Raw genomic sequence first — 25,718 nt, 5'->3', positions numbered from 1 at the left:
ATTTTAAGGTATTAGTTCCTTAAAATTTTACTTTTGTGTCCCAAAAGCTTTAATAGTTCCTTGTGTCTCCAAAATCCTAGTAAATAAGAGTTTTAAGCTATTTGTTTTAAATTTTAGTAGTTTAAAATTTCAACAAGACTCTTTGAGAGAGCTTGTACAGTAAGTAGTGCCGTGACCTTATGCCAATCATATCCCTTCTGATCTACTCACATCCAGAATTTGACTTTTTCTTGCCCCACAACCCAAATTCAAGTGCACTCAGCTTTATACATAGTAAAATTTTAATAACTATTTTTGCATTCATTAGCCTCGCAGAGCCATTTCGTTTGCAACTTGGATACCAAGAAAAGTAGCCTCCGGGTAAATGTTTGCACCCAGCCAGGTCCCGTGCCTATCCCAAGACAACTTCAATCTGGTGCTATTGCCTCATTCACCCAGAAATCACTGCAAGAGAAGCTGGCCTTTTAGACCCACCTAAGGTGGAGTTGTGAAATCTGCAGAGGCTCCGCACCAATCAGCTGCCCCTCCTCCCAGCAGCTCTCTGACCTAGAGACTTAAAAGCACTGGCCAAGCAACCGAAGCCGCAAAAGCAGCGGCGGCCGCCTCGTCGTCATTGCCAGGGCACAGGGCAAGATAGTGTCTAGTTTCCGGGCCCCGTATCGGTGAAGATGCGCTGTGAGCTGCTGCTGCTTCTCGCAGCGGGGGCTTTTTTTCTCGCCCCCCGGGTTTCCAGCGTGCCCACTGTTTCTGCACAAGGTAAGGCAGATGGAATGGAAAATTCTTGGAAAGGAAACCGAGATCCGAATCTTGACTACTCCAAGTAGCTACAGCAAAACGGAGTCGGCGTGGACGGAGCTTGGTTCAAGGGCCAGTAGACCTAGACGGTCCCTCCAAGTAGGGTCCCACATGCTGAGAGAGAGAGAGCCAGAGATAGAGGGGGAAGGGAGAGAGGAGGGAGGGAGACGCGCGCGCGCGCACACACACACACACACACACACACACACACACACACTCTCACTGACATCTAGTTCCTTTCTGGAAAAAGTGGAAAATGAAAGTTGATTCTGAAACTAATTCACCCACGCAACTCTTGATAGGAAAAAAAAAAAAAAAAAAACGAAGTAAGAAAAGAGAACGTCCCGGGACCCAACAGCTTGTTCTCCAGAACCGAGACAATTCCATGCGCTGTGATAATAGCATCTTTCCCTAGTTCCACCCCGAAATGCTCAAGGTGTTTTATATTTACCCTTTAATGCTAACAGTGTTTTCTCTCGCCATCTGTAATATGGGTCGATCACTTAAGTCCTGCCTCTGACCCCTCCATCCAGAGGGAATTATCAAATACCGAGCAGTTCAATAATTTATAAGGAAGTTGTGGAAATTCCTGGGTGATGAAACCAAGTCCCTGCAGACATCTAGACTGTAATTTGATGCCTGGTTCTAAAATTAGCCAGCTCTGTTGTGTGCATGCAATAAGTAAAACAAAATTAGGTAAACATTAAAACCATATAACTCTTGGGTGTTTTGAGCTGGAAGGGACCGCTAGAGACTTATTTCAAATCTTTTCCTTTTACAAAACGGAAGGCAGCTGAGGTCAGAAAGGTGAAAAGTCTTGCCCATAGTCACAGAAGCAGTCTAGCAGTCAGAGCCGGGCTGGTCTAGACCTTAGGTCTTCTGGCTATCTCTAGACAGAAATCAGTGACTTTGCTAAAGGCAATGTAAATAAATCCAAACCCTTTGACTTCCCAACTAGAACTCCTTTTTACCACACCAGACTTGCCAAGACTTCTGCAGGGCTTTTAGAATAAAAATAAAATAAATCATACTAAAGGTAATTTGGCTGTAGACAGTCAAGAATTTTGAAATTGCAAATGTAACCCAGAGAACTGATGCATTTTTTTCCAAGAGATAAATATGACCTAAATACCTACCTCCTACCTCTAACTGACTTCAAGTAAAGCCTTGGTCCCACATCTTGGAGGCTAAGAAAGGGTCTGATGTTAAAGAGTTTTTTTTCCCCTTCATTCCTTATAAGTAGCTAAGAACTAATTAATGTTTCCTCTCTGCTCTCTTTTTAATCTGGAACCCTACCTTTTCTAGATTTTATCTCCAGATCATTAAATGAATGCAATAGATAATTAATGTTTAGTTTTATTTAGTGGTAACCATGTCTATAACAAGCCAATACTGTCCATGGGGTTTTCCTGGCAAAGATACTCCAGTGGTTTGTTATTTGTTTCTCCAATGGATCAAGGCAAACAGTTTTGCCCAGGATCACACAGCCTCAAGGTGTCTGTCAAATTTGAACTCAATTCTTCCCAATTCCATGTTCAATTCCATCCATTGAGCTGCTTAATTAATATACAAATTACAACTATTGCAATTATTATTAAATTACAACTATTACATCCTATTGCAAGTGACAGCACTCAATTCAGTGGTTCTTACATGTGAAGTTTTGAAAAATTAGAAATTTGAAACAGTATCATTCTTAAAAATTTCCATTTTGTAAAGTGCTATAAAGTTTACTAAATAACTACAGCAGTGATTGGCCCTGAGAAATAAAAAATATATAATTTATTAACTAATTTACTTGAATGTATACCCAATATGTCTGATTGTGCCAAATTCTAAAATGTGCTTTTGCCTCCACAGAGAAGGTTCTGTTTCAGTCATGGATGAAACAGGTCAGTGATTACTTCTTCTTTTTTGAGCTTTTTAAATCTCGCAAATTTCCTGCTAATAAATTAAGTCAGTTGTGGTAACAAATGAAATTTTTCAACTAATCCCAGAGTCTTTCTACAATATTTATCAAATAAAATGTCAATTAATGAAAACTAAGCAACTAATTGTTATTGTGAGAGTATATGGGCCTACAGTCTGCTTTGAATGCTTAAACTACTGTTGATGAGAGATAGGAAGGGGGCTACCCCTTTTTGTCGGCACAAAGATAGTCCCATGAGTGTCCCCTGTAAATGAATTACAGGCCCGAAAACCTAGATTGATAAAAAGGTTATTGTAGGGATTTTAGAAGTAAAGTTGAGTTAGTAAAGTTGAGGGTAGAGATAGAAGAGCACTGGATTAGGTCGGGTGGGCAGAAATCCTTGGGATAAAGATGCCATACTTAGAACTTCTGCAAAAGCATAGCGTCTAGTGTTGCCCTTTTATAATGGGGACTCTTGGTGATGTTGAAGGTGGGTGGAGTCCCAGGCTCCTGGCGGGCTTTCAGTTAGCTCAGATCTGGTAGGGGCTGGGGAAAGTCCAGATATTATTGGAATTCAAAAGGGTGCTTTTTGACCAGGATTTGTGAATCAAAGGTCAGCCATGGGGGTTGTGGAATCAGAAAGGAATCTTAAAGGGACTCAACCCCCATCACTATCACTCTTATAGATTAGTCACCCTTTCTCTTTAAGAGATTCCCTATTATATATTAGTAAATATTCTGCCTGTTTTAAGTTTCAGAGTATGTTTAAATAGAACAAAGTCATAAAACCATTTAAAAATGTTTTAAATGGGGGCAGTACAAAAAAGTCAGAGCTCTGTCCTCCTGTTTCTTTAAAGCTTGTATGAAGTTCATAGGCTCAAACATAACATTTCTGACATTAGATATTACCTACTCCATAGGTTCTTAATCTTTTCTGTAGTATGGATCTCTTTGACAATGTGATCAAGTCTATGCACTGTTTCTCAGAATATTGTTTTTAAATGCGTAAAAGAAAATATATAGGATTACAAAAGAAATAAAGTCATTAATTAAAGGAAATTTTAAAAAATACTGATATTTTAAAAAAAGTTCACAGACACTCTGACACGTTATGGACCCTATACTATTGCAACATCTTCATTTACAGATATGGAAACTGAGGGGCAGAGAAACTAAATGAGTTCTTTAAGGTCACATGGGTAGCAAACAGGAGTTGAAAAATGATTTTCATGCAGATTATTGGGGAGGGAATGTTTTAAATGTATCACTAGTTTCTGCAAATTCAGCTTTTTTTGAAAAAAGTCTCTTAGGACTTCATTTTCCCTCAATTACAGGTAAAAATAATTTTAACATCTTTTTAATACTTGATATTCCAAATACTCTCATTTCTTCCTTCCCCATCATTGAGAAAGCAAGCAGTTCAATATAGATTATACATGTACAGTCATGCAAAACATTTCCAAATTAGTCTGTTGTGAAAGAAAACAGACTTAAAAAAAAAAGAACCTTCAAGAAAACAAAGTTGTTTTTTTTTTTTAAGTATGCTTCAATCTATATTCAGACACCATCAGTTCTTTGAGGGATAGATACATTTTTCATCTAAGTCCTTTAGAATTGTCTTAAGTGGATGTATTGCTAAGAATAGTTAAATCACTCACAGTTGATCATTTTGCAATATTCCACTTTGCTGTAATTTTTTTTAATGATTTTTTGATCCATTGTTGATCTTCTGACTTGAAACAAATTATTGCAAGTCTATCCTATAGACCAAGTTTACAAGTAGCCTGACTCTAACAACCAAAACAAATTGATTGATAAAATCCATCCCCAACTCTGTCATAGTCCAAATATTATCAGAATCTCAGATTTGTGATCAAAATCCCATCTGAACTACAGATGGGGGTGATATAATCAAAAGTCCCAAATAATTTCCTTGTCCTTTTAGTTTACTAGACTCTTCTGATCAACCATATGGACATTTATCATAGAGGACAATGCACTATTTTCTAATAGCTGGCATCTACATAAGAAATGAAAATTTAACATGTTTATTAAGGTCCTTTGGGCTTATGATTTGCTTGCTCTGAATAAAACATTCTATCTTCCAGGTCTGCCAGTAGTGCCCATAAGCAAAAGAAAATGTGTTTGAATGTGGCAAAAAATTTAGTTTCACTTATATTGCATTTAGATCTAAGCTCTCTTAGATCTCCTATGTGAACATCTCTATTTAAGGCATTAGACATTCATTTAAAAAAAAAAAAAAAACCTCAGTATTCAGATTGCTTAAGTTTGTTAGCTCAATAAAATAAGTTAGTAGGAAAGGTTTTCCCTTTTTATCCTACAAAAATATAGTCTTTATTTTGTTAACTTATTGCTGCTTTATTAATTTAATGCTTTTTTATGCTGCTTCTTTTTTAGAACAACAAGAAATATCATCCATCAGAGTATCATCACAGACTACACATTTTTCTTGAAAATAAGAGAATGATTGATAAGCACAATGCTGGGAACCACTCATTCACAAGTACTGCAGTAAAATTATCCTTAATACTTCTTTGGGAACTGGGGTGGATAAAATAATGTTAGGAAATAGCCACAAAAAAAAAAAAAAGGTAAAGGATATTAATCAATTAACCAGGAAATGGTTTCTTCTATCTTTACATGAATCATCACCCAATCAATCAACCAGTATTTATTAAGTTACTACTTAACTATGTATGGAACACAGGGAATATAATACAATGTGTGGGCGGAGTGGGGAAGAGAGAAGGGAAGATATATGGGTATGTGAAATGATAGTATGTTACCATAGAATGGAAGTGAGATACAACTAGGAATTTTTATGCATGAAGCAAATTCACTTTTCAGAGTTGCAGAGTTAGCTGAACCAGTTAAAGAAGATTGATGCCTCTGAGATAGGGACTGGCTTTTCCCCTAGACAGTATGAATGGAAGGAAGTTAAATCCTGAAAGAAGGTATCACAGTGAGAGGTCCCTTGGGGACAAGAGAAATATTGGTTTGTGGGTAGTTGTTTCACTTGGCAAACCAATAAGGCCATAGGCTAAATGGTGAAGTAGGTTGAGGGGACAGCAGACATAATAAGTGGTAGTAAGTACTTATTTGTGTACTGGGCATTGTTCTCATTGCTTGTGATATAAAAACAAAAGGAATCACAGTTCCTGCCTTCAGGAAGTTTGTGTTACTGTCAAGGTATATAACATTTACTAGCAACCAGAGGGAACAAATGCTTTTGGAGAAGCTAATTTGATTTGGGTTTTGTAGCAATCTAAAGATTCTGAGAAAGGACTGGGTACATTTCTGGCATTAGTAATAACCTATGAAAAGAAGGAAGAGATGGAATGCTGAATTCAGAAAACAAAAAATGGGACAATTTGGCTGGTGGTAGGAGGAGCTGGAATGTTGACTCAGTGAAAGGGATCCAATTAAAATGATTCAAACTGGAAGAGTAAGCTGAAGGTCCTGAGATGCCAAGGTGAGAATTTTGTATTTCATCCTAGAGACAATAGAATGCCACTGAAATGTCCTGAGCAAGTGTGTGACAGGATCAGACCTGTGTTTTAGGAAGATTATTTTGGTAACTGTGTGGAGGCTGAACTGAGAAGGGAACAATGAACCAAAAATCAGAAATGTAAATTAGAAAGCTATTTTAAAAGTCCAGAAAAGAGGTGATGAGGACTTTGTATGTGGAAAGGAAACAAATATAAGAAATGGTATAGAGGCTGTATTTAGCTAGTTGGTGTAGTGGATAGAGCTCTGGGCCTTGAAGGCAAGAAGGCTGAGTTCAAATCTGTTCTCAGGTACTTAATACCTGGGTGATTTCTAGCAAGTCCCTTAACCTTATTATCTCATCTTTAAAATGGGAATAATCACACCTACCTCCCAGAGTTGTTGTGAGGATCAAATGAGATACTAATAATTGCTTAATAATCAAAAAGCACTTAGGACAGTGTCTGGCACATTCTAAGCACTATATAAGTGTTAGCCATTATTATTATTAGTTGACAGAACTTGGTGACTGATTGGATAGAAGGGAAAGTGAAGAGTCAAGAGTGATTCTGAGAACAGAAAACTTGGTTGTCTAGAAGGAGATTGAAGGAAAATCATGTTTATGTGGGGCAGATAATGAATTCCATTTCAGACATTTTCAGTTATAATGGGATATTCAGGTGAAGAAAAATGTCCATCAGACAGTTAATGATAGAGACCTAGAGTTCAAGAGAGACTAGTACTGAATATATAGATAAGAGAATAATCCAGATAGAAATGATGATGGAGCAAAAAGAAACTGATGAGAATACTTACAAAGCCTTGTGAGAAACCCCCAGTTAAGGAAGCAGGGCATGAATGATGAATCCATCAAAAAGACTGAAAAGGAGAATCAAGAGAGAATAATATCAGCAAAGCTAAGTGAGGGAGGAGTCAACAAAATTAAAAACTGCCAAGAGATTGAAAATGTTGAAGAATGGGAAAAGGCAATTCAATTGAATCACTGAGACCATGGTTAGCCCTGGACAGAAAAGTTTCCCAGTGGTGATTCCTAAAGGAAACTTAAAAGAAGGGAATGAAAAGTTAAGAAGTGGAGAAAGCAGATATGGGCAGCTCTTGGGGGGTATTTGGCTGTGAAATGGCATATTGATTGGGGACTATGTACCTCTGGAGAAACCTCAGCATGCCTCTCAGCTGCAGGGAAAGAGCCAGTAGGTAAGGAGGGACTGAAGAAGAGAGAAAGGTAATCAGGAGCACAATGAGAGGATTTGATCTCAGTAAAGCAATCTGAGACCAGAACTAAGGAAGAATGGTGGGTGACCTAGATTTTCTGAGATGTAGCATAGGGAAGGAGAAGGAATTCTTGATCAAAGGCATTTGTTGTGTCAGTAAAGTGTGAACAAGAGGTCCTATGCTGAAAGGGACTGGAGTGGGTGGGATGGGAAGGTTAAGAGGAGAAGATTTGCAGAATATCTATGGGGAATATCAACGAAAGAAGAATAAGGTTTACCCAACAGCAGTGAGGAACCAGCCAAGTTTATATACTTATAGTAGATTCAGTTGGTACAGTTGTATGACTTCTTCCAATAATGCGCAGAAGCATATGACAAAGAGCACAGAAATCAGTGGGGAAAGGGGTTGGGGTGGGGGGAGGAAGAGAAAATTGGCAAAGCATGGGAAATGATAGGAGAAAGATACAAGGGACTCAAGACTGAGGGAAGTGCATAGTGACTTGCCCTTTGTGTCCCCATTTCTCAGCATGACACATAGTAATATACTTAATGAATGTTTATTGACTGACTTTCTCTGTGGACAAGACTACAAAAGAATGGAAGTGAAACCAGAACAAGTAGATTTTTAAAGTTTGAAGATTGGGATGAGGAATAAAAATAAGTTTAGGAGGAATGAAGTAGAGACAAAGATATATTAGGAGCTTGTGGTCAAAGGAGTGGAAATTCAGAATTCTGGATAATGTAGGATGAACACATAAATTTATATTAGTGAAATCAACTAAATAAAAAAAGTATGATCATAATGATATGTGACTCAGAAGGAATGAATCTATATATGGTGTCTCTTTATATGCATCTACATTGTTTCTCCTTTTATTAGGAACTACTAACGTTCTATTACTACTGTAATTCCTACTATTTATAAACTACGCAATTTTTTCTCTAAAAAGTCAGAGTGATCATCCTTGGGATTTAATTGCCCAGTTGGCTTTTGAATTTTTAGTTGCCTTCATTGGCCCCTATGGCATAAAAACCCAGTCTATGGGAAACTGGTGACTTGGGGGGTGTTAGCAAAATTATGCCTTCCTGATTAATCCTTGCTAACTGATATGGTTAATATGAAAGTGAGGTGTTTTATTTGAATTTAATTAGGAATTTTAAAAATAAAAAATAGGAATTTTATCTTTTTAAATCTTATTTTATCTATTAAAGCATTTTTATTATTATTCTATCATCCACAAATTCATTATTGCATTCTAATACCAAACCTAAATCAGTGGACTGGTCTAAACTGGACCTGGCCCCAAATATTTAGTATTAGTTGGAGGAGAAGGGAGTATTTTGTAATGATATCTGAGGTTAAATTCATTGTTGAAGAAAAGAGTAATGTACAAAAGGAGGGGACTTGGGTGATCAAATAGCCAGATACAGGATCCTGGTGTGACCAGCCTAGAGGAATTGTAGTAATAGTGTATTGGGACATCTGGAATTGGAGTAATAAAGGGTCTTTTAATCAAATTTAAGATGTTCCTAAGCCCATAGACTATCTGGGCATTTGCAACAATCAGTCCAAGTCTTTTGGAATGAGTTCCCCTAGGGTGAGGGCCAAGATTCTCTCCAGGTTTAGGCTGTTTAACTACTAGCCCAAAGGGATATCAGAAGTCATATGCCTGAGTTACTATAGCTTGGGACCAGGGGACTTAGGGAATGTTAGCAAGACCTGCAGCAAAGTTACTCTTATGCTAATTAAAAGAATTCCGTGCATGAGTAACACAGAAAATGTTAAGGGTTCAAAAGTTCAGAAAAATAAAAAAATTATGAGAGAAATAAACAAAGGTCATTTGAATAAAACATTTATTGTCCCTTTTCCACTGTTAGTTTATTTATTTTTTTTATTTTCTTTCAGGGAGACTGAATCAGTTTTCAGATATGTCCTTTGATGAATTCAAAAAGACTTATCTTATGAGACTACCTCAGGTAAGTGTTGTTCATTTTGACTAAATCAGTATTTTAAAAATGTAAACCATTTAAATTATTTTACAGTGTGATCTGTCTTCCTTTATTTACCTTCCATTTTCTCTCTCTTCAAATGGACTTCTGTTCAGAATCATTCTTGGGAGCCAGAAAAGTTGGAACCCATCCTTATCTCAAGGGAATTTGGCTGATAACTGGAAATCTAGAACCTTGTGTTTTAAACTTCTAGTTCACATGACACCAAAGCTATTTTATTTCATAGCTTGAGAGAAATGTGAAACTCTAGGAAAGAAAAGACTAGCACCAAAATTGACAGTTAGGAAATAGAAATGTAAGAATGGGGGTGGATTAGATCAGTTCTCACCTCATTTAAAATGAGAAAAAACTATGCTTTTGTCAGTGAGAGTAATTAATAAGTAGGTTGGATCAAGGTCAAGATGTCTCTGAATCTACAGTATGCTTTAGACTACATTTAACAAGTCCGTGATCAATTTAGAAGTCCTTGAAAGCTATTGAATGAAAGAGTGGAGTGTTAAACAGGAAAAGATAAACATTGACTGAGGAAACTTGTTCACATCTAGTGGGTCATCTATAAAATAGCAAGCAAATTTGGAGCCTTGGCATTCAAGTATTTGGCAATTCAGTGGTGGAAGCCAAATCTTTAGCCAAACTTCTGAAAAAGAATTACTTTGAAGACAGGAGAGCACCTTGGCTTCTCCCTCCCTTTGATCAGAGGAGGACCTTGTGAGGGCCAGAGGATTTTGGACTTCCCATTAGATCCTTCTTCCTAGCTTTATGCTCAGAAAGTTGATTCAGTGTTGGTGTCAGGTACTAAGGAGACCAGCTTCAAATCTTTACAAAGGTTTACAGAAGCTATGCTAGGCCCACAAATATTGTGAGCACTGTAAGAAAGCTGTGTTACTACTTTGCAACATGTACTCTAAGCTGGAGACCACTTTTCTTTGGACTGCATATGTACTAGTAGGAAAAGGTATCACAAACTTGTGGGGAGATATTTATACCTCAATAGTGCAGTGCAATGGGATGTAGAGTGTGTTCAGGGAAGAGTAGTACCTCCAGCGTGAAAGCTGCTTTCTATCTTTGATGTCTAATCTACCTAATCTACCTCTCACCTGTGGCTTCAAAACTTATGGACTTGAATAGTGGCCACACTCCAATAAATCATTTCTATAGATGGAATAAACCAGGTTAAGAGTAATCAAAAAGTCTTAGCCCTTTTGGTGAGTTGGGAAAAGAGGCGTCTTCTCCAAGCATGTAAAGATTTTACCTGGAGGAGTGGGTGGATGAGACCAATTTGTTCCAAATGCTATGAAGGCAGCTGAAACAGGCACTGTGGAGCATTTAAGAGCTTGTTAGACATTAAAGACAACAATGTCATCCACTCCAACTCTAACCATCATCAGTCATCTTGATTGTCCTATCACTGCAAAAGACATTACCCATCCCATTTTACCATTTTTAACCTATCTTGAAGTCTTGTGGTGACTGACAAATGATATGACAAATGATAATAGATAGGAATACACTGGGAATTTTAATCACAACCCTGCACAAAATGGCCTAGGCCACAAGGGTGTCTTCTTACTGGAAGCAGCAATGGGATTCAGCAGCCCCCTGAGTATCTGAGTAGTGTTTTAAGAACTGCACTGCTCATCTCCTGGTGAGAAGAAATGGCTAGAAAAGGCACCCTAAAAATTATCCATTTATCCAATTCTGGACTGTTTACCATGGCAGGTAGGGATTCCAACCTTCAGTTGAAACAAAAAATGTACAAAAACTTTTACAAAGATGATTCCACTCACCATCAAGTACATGGAATATGCACAGACTTATGGACAACACAAAATACAGCAGAACTGAAAGAAGAACAATTCTTATTTCAAGAAAATCCAGCAGTTGTCACATCTGAATAGCAGCCTTGCATGAAAATAACCCCAGCAAATGAAGGCCTACAAGAGCTGAATATGCATTTTTCAATGAAGATGAGCACCATAAAGCTAACACCAGTTTTATAGTCAAAATTAATCTAATCAACAAGCTAGTATGCCTACTAAAAGGAGTGAATGGGAGGCTCATAATAATGCGATTGCCATTTGCAGCAAAGTATTATATCACTTTCATTAGTGCCTATGCTTCTACTATGATGAACCCTACCCAATGAGGCAAAAATTTTATGAGGCTCTGGAGACTCTCATCATCAATGGATAAGTTTATAAGTCTGGTGACTTGAATGCTAGAGTAAGTACAGACTATCAGACATGGAGTCATAGACAACTGGACCAGTCCTTGGGAAGAATGGAGTTGTAAACAGCAACAACAATGTATTTACTACTGAAGACTTGTGCGTCTCGTGATCTTCATATCTCCAACATCATCTTCCATTTACCTAACTGCAATAAATAAATACAGTTTCATGGGAGCACCCTCACAGTAAACATTTGGCATGTCATAAGACTATTTCATTGTTAGAAAAGACAGGATGTGAGCATGATAGAGATGTGTGGCACAGAATACTACAATAATAATAGACATCCTCTCCAACCTAAGTATTTGCATTCAACAAAAGTGGCAAGATGACTACTAGAAGATTTAATGTCAACAGATTAGAATGCTACTCTGGCTAGAACAGTTTGTAGCTAACTTGAAAGAAAAGTTGAACCAACACAGTTGGCCACAATGGAGCAGAAAAGAAGTGGGCAGCTTTCAGAGATTTGGTGTATAGCACTGTATTTGTTGTTCTGGATCAAACATTCACAAATATCAGGACTGATTTAACAGAATTGATGGAGAAATTGAAAAGCTGCCAATTGAAAAAACAAGAACAGGGTTTACCAGCAAGATAGTTCATCTGTCTCTAATAACTGTATCACAAGTAAAAAAGCTTGGAGAGATGTAGAATTCTTGGCTCAGTAAAAAGGCAATAAAATTCAGTTTTACAGTTAGTAACCACCTAAAGTGTTTTTATGATACCTTGAAGGCTATTTATAGGCCAAAGACCTTTGAGGTATCTCAGCTATGCAGCATTGATTAATGATATGGACATGATCCTGAAGAGATGGATTGAACATTTCCATCCTCAACAGACTGTCATCAATCAATGCTGAAGCCATTGACCTTTTCCCTCAGGTTAAAGTCAATCCCTCTGTAGCCAAATTTCCAACTGAAAGTTTTTGAATGCCATTAGACTCCTCTCCTGTGGCAAAGCACCTGGTGCTGATTCTATTTTAGTTGATGTTTATAAAATAAGGGGGTCCATTGCTCATACAAAAGCTAGACTAAAAATTTTCAGGTTACATGGCAAGAGGAGATTATCTCCCAAGAGTTCAAGGATACCTCTATTCCTCCATTGTCCAGATCTGTAAAGGAAAATGAAATAAATTGTCCTGGGACAATCACAGGGCAGGAATCTCTCTCATATCATTGCTGCAAGATTCTTGCTAGAGTCCTCCTTAATAGGCTTCCTCTGGAAGATAATCATCTACCTGAGAGCCAATATGGCTTCAGAAAGGGCCAAGAAATGGTCAGTATGGTGCTTGCTACATGAGAACAGAATAAATGCCAGGAGCAGAACAGAGGTCTGCACATTTGTGAACCTGACCAAGGCCTTTGATATTGTCAGTTGTAAAGGATTATGGAAAATTGTGCCAAAAATACATCAAAATTTGGTTGCCTGGAGTTCATCAAAATTGTACATCAGTTTCATGATGTCATATTTTCCTGTATTCTAGTCAATGGAGGATGCTCTTGCACTTTCCCAATCACCATGAAACAGAATTGTGTGCTTGCTCCCATACTTTTTAGCATAGTACTTTCAGCAATGTTGTCAGGCCTTTTCAATGAGGACAAGAGTGATATCAAGGTCAGCTACTATACTGATGGTAAGTTATTCAACTTGAAAGGCTACTACAAACTAATTAAAGTGGAGGGCAAATAGGTGCGTGGTTTTTTTGTTTGCAGATGAATGTGTACCCCTGCAACTTCTGAAACTGACATGCAACAATGTATGGATTGATTCTCTGCTGCTTATGCTAATTTTGACCTAACAATTAACATCAAGAAAACACAGTAGCTAAGGTAACTAAGAAGAAACATGAGGTGTACAGATTTAGAAAATCCAAACCATATGTTCACTTGGCCTATTTGTGCCCAATTTGTGTTAAAGCATTCCAAATCTGTATTGGTCTGGTCAGCCAGTCAGACACACTGGAACTTGAATGAAAGGTAGTGATGTCATTTTGGTCTTCTTCAAGAGTGAAGGCCATCACTTAGCAATACCAAACCTAAAACTATATTATAAAGCAGCAGTCATCAAAACCATGTGGTACTAACTAAGAAATAGAGTGATGGATCAGTGAAATAAATTAGATATACACAACATAACAAGCAAGACATCTAAAAATCCAGTTTCTGGAATAAGAACTCATGATTTGACAAAAATTTCTGGAAAAACTGGAAAATAATATGTCAGAAACTTGGCATAGACCTACATGTCATATCTCATACAAAAATAAGGTTGAAATGGATACATGATTTGGGCATGAAGGATGATACCATAAACAAATTAAGAGAACAAGGGGTAATTTACCTATCAGATCCTTGGAGAAGGGAGGAATTTATGACCAAAGAATAACTAGAGAACCATTATGAAAGGCAAAATTGACAAAATTGATTACATTAAATTTAAAAAGGTTTGCACAAATAAAACCAACAGAAATAAGATTAAAAGGAAAGTACAAAGCTGGGAAAAAATCTTTACAGCTAGTATTTCTGATAAAAGTCTCATTTCTAAAATATATAAAGAACTGTGTCAAATTTATAAGAATACACATCATTCCTGAATTGATAAATGGTCAAAGGATATGAACAGACAATTTTCAGATGATGAAATTAAAGCCATTTATAGTTACATGAAAAAATGCTCTAAATCACTATTGATTTGAGAATTGCAAATTAAAACAGCCCTGTGGTACGGCCTTATACCTTTCAAATTGGCTAAGGTGACAGGAAAGGATAATGATAAATGTTGGAAGGGATATGGGAAAACCAGGACACTAATGCAGCATGCTGGTAGAGTTGTAAAATGATCCAACCATTTTGGAGAGCAATTTGGAACTATGTCCAAAGGACTATCAAATTGTGCATACCCTTTGACCCAGCAATGCCACTACTGAGTCTATATCCCAAAGAAATCAAAAAGGAGGGGAAAGGACCCACATGTGCAAAAAAAAAAAAAGAAAAAAAAATTGTAGCAGCTCTTTTTGTGGTAACAAAGAATTGGAAAAGAAGTGAAAGCCCATCAATTGGGGAATGCTGAACAAGTTGTGGTACATGAAGGTAATGAAATATTATTATTCTATTAAAAAATGATGAACAAGCTGATTATAGGAAGGCTTGGAAAGAATTCCACGAACTGATGCTGAGTGAAACAAGCAGAACCAGGAATACATTGTACACAATAACAACAAGAATGAGCAATGTTCAACTATGAAAGGCTTGGTTCTTCTCAGTAGTTCGTTGATTCAAAGCAATCTCAATAGACTTTGGACAAAAAAAATGCCATCTGCATCCAGAAAAAAGAACTAAAGAGACAATGTAAATCAACACATGCTATGTTCACTTCTTTTTTTCTTTTTCTTTTTTCTCTCTCCCATGGTTGGGAGAAAAGAAAAAAATCATTTGTTCTGATTTTTCTCTCCCAATATAATTCTAAAAGAATGTATATTAAAAATAAACTCAAAAAAAAAGTGTCAATAATCAATCAGTAAATGCCTTTTCCAAAAACTAATTAGGTCTAATTGTTGTCAACTAGTAATCACATAGATGAGAGCTCATGAACTATAAATAACATTAAAGAATAGTTTCCACCCCATATAGATCCCTGAGGAGATATGGAGAAGCCTCTCTTTGGGGATCTGACTTGCCAGTTTAAGTACAAGTGTGAGAGTATTTCCAAAGTATGTCCAAAGTATCCCTAACAGTGAGAAAGTCTTAAAAGGTGAAGTGAATTGATGAATCATCCAATATAAAATGTAATTTACTCAGTTTTAGTGGGTCTGTGATCTTATTGCTGTAGGAATGCTTCCATTAGTATAAGTTGTAACCTACCTGTGTCCTCTCATTCTTTGTGTTTCTTTTGCATGTTCTTCCATGGATACTCCACAAGGGATTTCCAACAAACATATCTGAAACTTTCCTTTAGATCTTTTTATATTTAGCAATTGTTAGTGAAACAATATAGCAATATGATCACTCCAACCTGTTTTCATTCATATTGCCTCAGTGGTATACTTCAAGAGGATTCTTACCTGTAAGGTCCCCAAAATGAAGTAGCTCTGGGAGCAGTACCGGAATAGTTATCAGAAGTCTTGGATTCTAATCTTGATACTTTTGTGTGAATTTGGGCAAGTCATTTAATCTCAGTTTGTTCATTTATACAATAGAAGTGAATCTTGTTTCATAGTGGTATGGAGATCAAATAAGGGGAATGTATATGAAAGAACTTTATAAACTATAAAATGTTTAATATTATTACTATTTTTCTGAGATATTTTTATTTGAGAATTAGAGCAGAGTAGCATGAGGCTGACCTGTCCTTTACGATAAGAGAGCAGGACAAGGTATGGAGTTCCACTGGCAGAGGAAATCTTTTTCAGGATCTGAAAAGACAGGCTTTGGATATATATAACTACCTTGAAAGTTGTTTACCTGGTCTTGACTTTCTAGTCAGATAATTTACCTTGTTATGAGGAAGAGAAGTTTCCTAGAAGCATAGAAGCTCAGAGTTGGGAAGGAATGTCAGAGGTCATCTGATTGAAACTGTTAGTAATACTAATAATGCTAAGATTTAAATAAGGCAACTAGGTGACAAAGTGTATAGAGTGCAAAACCTGGAGACAGGACTAAGGATACTTCAGACACATATTGGCTATGTGATTCTGGGTGAATTTTCTTAATGCATTCAAATTAAATTCATTAACTTCTACCCCACACCACCACCACCATCACCACTTTCTATATTTCTGTTGGTGATATCATCTTCAATTGATTCTTCCACCTTTGGCTCATACTCTCCACTCTTAATTGTTATAGCAGTAAATTTGAATTCACTGGTTTAGTTCTACCCTTTCCCATCCTCCATGGCATCTATCAGTGGCCTTTTCTTAAGTTGCAGTGAATTTCCTGTTTTCAAATTTCTTAAAACCCAGTCTGCTTCTATATCATATTTATTTATGTCTTCCCTCATTCTTCAAAGCAGGAATTGTGTATCTTCAGCACGTAGCACATTGCATACAGTAAGAGCTTAATACATGCTGGAGTTCAAGCTGGAAAGGACCTCAAAGCTTAGCTGGTCCAACTTCTCTCTTTTAAAAATCAGAAAACAAATCTCAAGAGATGCTGTAATTAGCCTGAGAGCTAGTGAATGGCAGAGCTGGAATTTGAACTAAAATTGGCCTCTAAAAGCTAGTGGTACCATACTACAATGATTTACTGTATCCTATGAATCAATGAGACCAGCAAAGTTACATGATTTAACTGAGATTACACATCAGAACTAGGGCTTGAACTTAGTTCTTCTTAGTTCTAGTGTCAAATCCAGTGTTAATTCTACTTTCAGTTTTCCTCATCATAGCAGATCCTTGAAACAATTCTGAAGTAGAAAGGATAGATATTATTATCTCCATTATTTGTTTTCTAACAAATATATGGCAAAATGAATAGAGTGTTGAACCCAAGCCAGGAAGAGTCATCATTTTGAGTTTAAATTCAGCCTCAGACACACACTATGTGATCCTGAGCAAGTCATTTAACCCTATTTGCCTCCATTTCCTCATCTATTAAATGAGCTGGAAAAGAAAATGGTAACCCACTTCAGTATCTTTGCCAAGAAAATTTCAAATGGGGTCACAAAGAGTCTAGAATGATTGAACAATAATCAAAACATGAATGAAATAATTACCCTTTGATTCTTTTTCCTAACAGCTGTTACTTCCTAATCAGCTCTGTCCTTAATTTCTCTGATACCCCCTAATTATATAACTTATTTTTGTTGAAAAAGGGGGAAATTCTATAAAATACCCAATGTGATTTAAAGAGGAGATATTTCTTCAAAGTGTCTATTTTGTTTGAGAATATCATTTAACTATTTACTTATGTCCTAAATTTCCTACTTCTCCTCATTTTTAGGAGAATAATCTACACGTCAAAAATATACTTGATCACAGTATGAGAAGACACAATATGTAATAGATATTGTTACAGTCAAGCAACTAACTAGAAAGTATAGAGATTTCAAGATCCCACTTCACTTATTGCTGATCATTTAAAAAGCAAAAGGGAAAAGGAAGCAAAGACCATTGACATATTTTAAAATGTACAAAAGAAAAGAGAAGGAAGTTCATCTATTATCCATATAAGCAGAAGCAAGATAGCTGTTAATATAACACTGAATTTAGTATTTTTAAAGTTGTACAAAATAGGCACTGTTTCACATATAATCCTCTCTTTTTCCATTCTAACAGAGATATGCAAATGTTCTCTGTGATATTTGTTAAATTCAAAAATAATTTTTTTTAAAACGTTTGAGTAAACAAGAGTAAAGTATTCCTGTTTTCAATGGTATTGTTTTAAACACAGCAAGTTCTGGAAGATTATAAAGCCTCATGAATTATAGCATAATTCCATCCACTATTCATACACTATTCCATCCACTATTCATACAAAAAAACCTCGATGATTAAAGAATGTCTGTTGTCTAGAATATGATATGCACTTGGACAATCTATAGCTCTCTCTCATCTTTTAATTCATCTATCTGGAACAAAACCTGAAAATGGACTATCAGGTGAGTCCAGAATTAAGGAGGAGGTATATAGGCTGGATTGCCTTTGAGACTTCATCACTCTAAATGATTTCAAGCTCATCCCTGAAACAAATATTTTTAACAAGAATATTTATCTTTTGATGAATGATGGAAAACCAGTCTCCAAAGAATTGAATCTAAGCTTCACCTAAAGAATAATGAAGAGGCACTTTGTGGGTATGAGCAGACTAATACACATTACAAATGAGGAATTTCTTAGAAGTTTTTCTTTAATGTCAACAGAGTCGTGCATGTTCAGAAAAGTTGATAAGCCAGGCATAAAGAATGGTCAGTCCATGTTCTTCTTTGGTAATCATGCACTGTTAAGGATATTTGGGAGCATGTGAACAAGAGATACATTATGGGCTACAATCTGCGTCATTCAGCAACATATGCAAATTGGTGAAATCATATATCCTGAAAATCTATGATTGTAGGTTGGAAACATGTTTACCATCTCTTTGGTCATCCCCACAACATCAACTCTAAATAATCATGACAGTCATGTTACCAAAATGCCATAACACTGTTGAATTTTCAAATGAGCTAGAGTAGCATGAAAGGAGTGAATTATAACTATTTTTAGGTACAGTACACAATAGGTACACAGCAGATACTTAATGACTATCAGAGGGAGATTTGAGACAACTTACAAGACCTAACCTCAAGTTTTGTATGTAAATATTTGTTTTAAAAACTCACACTCTAAGCTTTAACTTGTAAGAAACATAGATCACTCTGTATCATGAAGAAGAAATTGAGATAAAGATTAATCTAGAAATTCTTGTAAGATATAGAAATTGCTCAAAATCACACAGATAGTAAATGTCTGAGACAAGATTTGAATTCAAGTCTTTCCTACTCCAGGTCCAGCATTGTATACATTGTGCCAATTAACTATCTATTTCTGTATTCCTAATACTAGAGAGAAATGGAAGTAGGGATAAGACCAGATGTCAGAAGATGTTTTACATATAGTTAATTCTAAAGAGAAAAATTGTGTTAGAGAATAACATCCTGGATTCAGATCTGTGCAAGAGATCTTCAAGATCATCTAGACTAATTTATCATTTTATAAATGAAATTACTGGAGCCCAGATATTTTTATATGAACTAGTTAAATAAAACTAGAAAGTAAATGGCAGGACTGGGATTTTGGCCCAAATCATCTAATTACAGGACTAGTAGTCTTTTTGGTATTCCATATTGGGAACTAATAACTCTATATTCAGCCCTAAATAACTATATTAACATTCCACTGATAACTATAATTCTTTAAGACTTTAATTGCTTCTCACTTGCCTGTATTTGTTCATTTTCATTTGTTATATCCCCTTTTGATTGCTAACAATAAAAATCCTCCAAATACTTTAAAAAAAAAAAGGCTATATGTTTGCTCAGAAAAGGGGTAGAGTTGGGAGAGTACATAGCTGAAAATCTTAAAGCCTGAAAGACAATGATTCAGCTGCTAGTTGACCCCAATTTCATCTTGGAAATATCTGTTTTTATGCTGAATATCATTACAGAGGCAGAGGGAAAACATTTTCCACTTATGTAATCTCTGTACTATATATTCTAGTTTAACTCTTTCCTTTTAAAAAAAAAAAAATTAAGCATTTTTTTCTAACAAAGATATTTTGTAATTTCAGAATTGTTCAGCTACTAAAGGCAGCCATGTTCGACGGCTTGGTCCATACCCAGAATTTGTGGACTGGAGAAAGAAAGGAAATTTTGTCTCACCAGTGAAAAACCAGGTAAGGACAAATATTCAATGAATTTCCCAATAATTTCTGTGAAATAGTCTCATCCATAAGCAGTTTACCAATCTTAAATAACAGAAAAAAAATATATAAGACTTGTAGGAAGAAAATCCATAAACACCTTTTCCCCTCCTCTACTTCAACTCATAATTCTACTCTCTTCCCCTAACTAATCACAATGACTATTTTTTCCTCCCTAACCAAATTCATAGAATCTTCAAATTTTAGAGTTGAAATTATCTTCCCCAAGTCTTTTGGGATCCTGCATTTCTTTCCAGCTGTTAACTGTCCCTCTTAGATCATATGTAAATTTGATAAAGCATTTCATCTATCTAGGTCATTGGTAAAAATGTTAAATACATAAGAACAAGCCTAGATTTCTGGAGACTCTGAGAGACTTCCCTTTAAGTTAAAACACAAATGATAGAGCTCTTTGGTTTCAGCCACTCACAATAAGTTCTAAACCCTCCTGACTGAAAGGTCTAATCACATTTCCCTCTTGTCCATAAGGAAAAAAAGAGCAGCATGTTACAATATAGGAACTGTGAGACCTGCCTCAGATACTTACTAGCTGTGTGATCCCAGGAAGTCACTTAACCATTTTGGATCTCAATTTATGCATCTGTAAAATGAGAGGGATGGATTTCATACCTTCTAAGGACTTACCAGTGCTAAATATATGATCATTTAAAGATAACATGGATGATTATTAAAAATACATTCTTTCCTAACTGTTTGATACCTTTTGATATCTGATGAAACAATGTATGAAGAAAGATAAAAGAGAAGAGATACTTCAGAGTTCTGGTCAAGTTAATGTATGAATGGTAGTTTAAGCTTTGGACCAAGAGGAAAAACCTATCTAAAACTAAATATGATGATCCAAAATTTGTCTAATAACTGTATGTACTATATATAAGTCTAATTGTCTTGCATTTGATAACTGTTTTGACTCTTCCTTACAATATCAAAAATAGGTGCTTAATGGATCAAACAGTATATTTGAAATGGAGTCAAAGTCTGAAAAACCTGGATTTTTCAAACCTCAATTCTGCTACCCAACTTTAACTACCTACCTATGTACCCTAGTAGTATCCTAAACTTTATGGGCTTCAGTTTCCTCTTGTAAAATACTGGCACATATGGCCTCTAAGGCCCCTTCCAACTATAAATATCTGACCTTCTAGGAGTATGTTCTTCATATCTATGTTTCTTTTTTTTTAATAATAGCTTTTTATTTTCAAAATACATGCAAAGATAGTTTTCAACATTAATCCTTGCAAAATCAGCTATTTTAGATGCTTGTTTTCAACTGTTTGTTATTGGCCTGGTACCCAGAGTCTAGATTCTAGACCTTATTAATATAAGAGGAAAAAAAAGCTGTCTATCCCTTCTACAAATTCTCTCCATCTCCTCCCCATGTCCTCTTCTACCTTCTATCACTCACCTTTCTTTCTACTCACAGATATACAATAACCCAAAGCTGATTTTCCAATGCCCTCACTATAGCAGTCATTCTGAACCTTCCCCTGTCTTCATGTCCAAAATTGTTCCTTTCTTCACTGGCTCCCACGTATATCAAAACTACTTTGATTAATCCTCTTTTTCCACCTTCCATGTCTTTGGGAAGTTGGGAAGAAAGCAAGTTGTAAAATTGTTTACACTAAAGAATAAATGACTAAAATCTATCCCATGCATGCTTAATCCTCCTACAGGTATACCCTTTTATCCAGCAGTGTGTCTACTGGGTCTGTATCCCAAAGATCATCATAAAAATGAGAAAGAGAAAAGGACCCACATCTGCAAAAATGTTTGTAGCAACCCTTTTTGTGGTGGCAAACTGGTTAACCCAAAAGAATCTCAATGTTTTTAACTCTGCCTATCTTTGACATCCCCCAAAACTGACTCCAAAGTGTTTTTTCTAATAACTATATTAATTCCCCTTCTGCCTCTTCTCCCACTACTTATTTATTCTTCTGAATTAATCAATAAGAGATCTATTAGCCTTTCAGATAAATATAATCCCACAAGTTTTGCCTCTCTGAAAACTATCTAAGATAAGAACTGGGCTATTGGTGTAACTGATTTCTCCTGAGCTTTGAGCCTAAACTTTGTTTACAGATTTCTACTCATCCTATTGAGTCATTTCTTGCTCACATAGCATGGTCACTTACTCATAACTTAAAATTAAGGGAGCATTCCAATCAAAGGAGTTACTTGTTCTGTTATTTGTTACAATCTGCCTACTCAGTGTAGTTAACATTGAGTCTCCTTAGGAAACAGTACAAGAAAATAATAGAACATGAACACATAAAGCCATTTACATAAGGATGTATGAATGAGTCAATAAAAATTATTTATTGAGCAACTTTTATGGGCCAAGAAGGATGTGTTAACTATTAGAGGTAGAATCTAGTTGTGGAGATAAGACATAGGTATATCAAAGTATTACTACCAATAATAAGTACAAGGTGGAGAAGGGAAGGAAGTAGGAAGAGAATCAATTGGACTTGGGGACTTGGTGATTGAATTGGGTTAATAGGATAATCATGCAAAATGATGGAAATTTAAAAAGTCAAAATAATGAGAGGAGAATGTGGTGGGGAAGGGGATCGATTCATGAGGAAGTTCCATTTTAGACATTTTTTTAAAAATGATAATAGAACTTCCAAATGGAAAATTCTAGCCAGGTACTAGAACTATAAAACTGGAACATACATAGTGCTGAAAATGTTAGATATGGAAATTACCAACACTGGAGATCATAGTTGAAAAGATCAGAGTGGCTGAAGAGAAGCAAAAATATAGTCTGCCTTTGAAAATTTTCCACATCTCAAGAGTAGGAAGAGGAAGTCAAACAAGAGAAAATAGAAGTTGCAGGAGGAGAACCAGTGTAGTAGTGTAGTGCAAGATTTCTTAAATTTTTTCCATTCATTATCCTTTTTGCCTGAGAAATTTTTATGTGACTCCGGGTATATAAAATAGTTATACAAATTAAACATTTTCTGGTAATAAAATCATAATTTCATGAATCCATATAGGGTCACAATCCACCGTTTAAGAAGCTTGTAGTATATTAGTTTTTCTAATACTTGAGTTTAAATTACAAGATGAAAGAGAGAATTTCAAGCTAGAGATATTTACTGGAAGATAGAGTCAGATGGAAATGAGCAGCCCCAAAATTCGTTCCTTATATCTGAAGTAGTCCCTAGCCTCAGCTTCCTGCACACTGAACTGTGGCTCCATTCATCAAAAATGCATAACATTATTCCAACACTAAAACAGCCTACAATGTCCTCCCTAAGAAAAAATGTTTTTACATATCATATGATTAGATGAAGCAAAAGTGGCAATATAGTATCCTCCTGTCTTGTATCTTGCATAGGATAAAATGTAGAGAAATTCAAGGAGAGGAGACCAATTCTAGGGGAAACAAGATAGAGGAGACTGCCCCGTCTTCTTTCTAGGAGAAGGCTGATGGAACTGAGAATCACTCATTCCCATGGGAAATAGGAGTTAAGTAAAAAAGGAAAACTCAAGAAATGAATACCTGACTATTTTAGAGAAGCAGATTGGTCACATTGGAAAGAGTGATAAAGTTGTGGTCTAGAGAATAAAGATACTGAGTTACATCTAGATAACAATATATTTAGCAAGACATATGTTGCTGAAACAAATCAGGAGCAAAGCTTTCAGCCAAAGCAAGGACCACAAAGCTTTTGGCTTTGGGGCATTTATATGATTTTTACATAGCACTGGAGGGGAATAAAATTATGATTGGATTATAACAGGAGCTGATCTATTACATCAAGGGATGAGCTGGTTCCTCATGAGTGAGGGATTTTACAGAAAACATTTAAAGGATACAAAAGTCAAAGCCTAATGAAACTTAAAATCACAAAATGGAAGGCTAGTTACAAAGGAGTCACTTTAGCCTAACAAACCCACCTCTAGAATTTAATATACTTATGTTCACATGAGCAAATAATAATATAACCTCTTTAGCTTTCTTGGCCGAAAAAATAAGGATAGCAATGCCTATGATACCTAACTCATAGTGATGTTATGATAAACTCATGAAATAATTTATGTAAAGCTCTTTTACTTTTATTTACACAAGGCTATTCATTTATTTGTGGTTAATATAACTTATACATAAAGAGTTAATAAAATTAGTAACAACTAAATTAGTAACAAAATTAATAACAACTCACTAAAATTTGTAACTCCTTTGTGTCCTAGCAAAGGGAGCTAGAGCATTTTACAATGCTCTAGAGCATTAATAGAGAACAAGAAAACCCCAGCGACCTTTGAATATACTATTGTAAGCAAGCAAGTTCAGTTTCTTTCTGACCACCTTTAATCTTCTCCATTTCATTGTATCTTCCATCTAGCCACCAAAATGGTTTTCTTAAAGCACAGATATGACCTGTTCAGTAAACCAGTGGTTCTTTAATATTTCATGATTACATATAAAATCCTACTTGGCATTCAAAATCTGGCCTGTCTTATTTTCTGGGCTTTTCTTATACTTGACCTCTCTCTTACATCCATTGCATGATCCAGTTTCACTAGCTTGCTTGGCTTTCTCCATAACATGCTCCTCCATCTCTCATCTCTATGCCTGCAATGTGCTGCCTTCTAATTTCCTTGGCTCCCTTCAAGACTCAGTTCAACTCCCATAATTTACAAGAGGCTTTTCCTGGTCTCCTCAGCTACTTCTCCTATGAAACTGTCTTTCATCCACTCTGTATATTTTATGTACCCAGGTATTTATGTAAACTCTCTTCTCCATTAGGCTGTGATCTCCTTGATGCCAGGGACTCTTTTTAATTCTCTTTGTATTCTCATGCTTAGCACAATGCCTGGCAAACTGTCAGCTCTTGAGAAATGAGTTTTATTTTGTTTTGTTGTTGTTGTTGTTGTTTTTTAACAACTTATTATCACTGTAAGCAGTGATTATATTAGGTTTGAGGAGCCATACTGGAGATTTAAGAGTGATACCTGTATGTATGTGTGTGTGTGTGTTAAGTTTAAAAAAACTGACAAACTTTATTTTCCTTTCTTCTTTAGGGTGGATGTGGCAGTTGCTGGACTTTTTCTACTACTGGGGGACTAGAGTCTGCTGTTGCCATAGCAACTGGAAAACTATTCTCTTTGGTAAGAAATATGACTTTAGGAATGCTGAAGAAAACCATCCATATGCTAACATCATTTTTATTTCCTGGAATGTACAATGTAATTTGTTTATTTCATATTCCCTTCTACACACTCTGCATTTGAGCCAAACTAAACTACTAGTTATTCCCCAGAATTCTTCCTCCACAAGTTCACTCAGCTTTAAATCTATGTTCATCTCCCACCCATCATGTCTGCCCCCTCAATGATCTCCTTCCTTATCATCCCCTCTCATAATCCTTATCCTCCTCCAAGGTGCCATTTCCTCCATGAAATCTTGATGTTTTTTCCCTTCTCACATTACAGTATATTATTATATACATTAAGTAGAATATAAGGATCCTGTGGGCAGTGACTAATTTGTGATTCTAGAAAAAACCTAGTACACAGCAAGCACTTAATGTTAATTGAATTATTCTATTTCTATTCTATTTATATGAAATTGTATGACAGTGTAATTATTAACTTATGACTTCATTAAT

The 25,718-nt window shown here is 36.0% G+C and overlaps 1 protein-coding gene across 1 annotated transcript in view; it reads left to right on the top strand.

Annotated features, from left to right (window-relative positions):
- The first annotated feature begins 547 nt into the window (after nt 1-547).
- The window catches only part of CTSH (cathepsin H), a 42,231-nt gene continuing 17,060 nt past the window's right edge, over nt 548-25,718 (top strand). Inside the window, exons 1-6 of the mRNA XM_074295210.1 lie at nt 548-756; nt 2,656-2,687; nt 5,123-5,228; nt 9,350-9,420; nt 19,948-20,052; nt 25,132-25,218. Of these exons, the coding sequence (XP_074151311.1) occupies nt 669-756; nt 2,656-2,687; nt 5,123-5,228; nt 9,350-9,420; nt 19,948-20,052; nt 25,132-25,218 (489 nt within the window). The 5' untranslated portion in view covers nt 548-668. The remainder of the gene's footprint in view (nt 757-2,655; nt 2,688-5,122; nt 5,229-9,349; nt 9,421-19,947; nt 20,053-25,131; nt 25,219-25,718) is intronic.

The sequence above is a fragment of the Sminthopsis crassicaudata genome, chromosome 2, assembly GCF_048593235.1.
Source record: "Sminthopsis crassicaudata isolate SCR6 chromosome 2, ASM4859323v1, whole genome shotgun sequence".
Lineage (NCBI taxonomy): Eukaryota > Metazoa > Chordata > Mammalia > Dasyuromorphia > Dasyuridae > Sminthopsis > Sminthopsis crassicaudata.
This window is presented reverse-complemented; position numbering and strand designations above follow the sequence as displayed.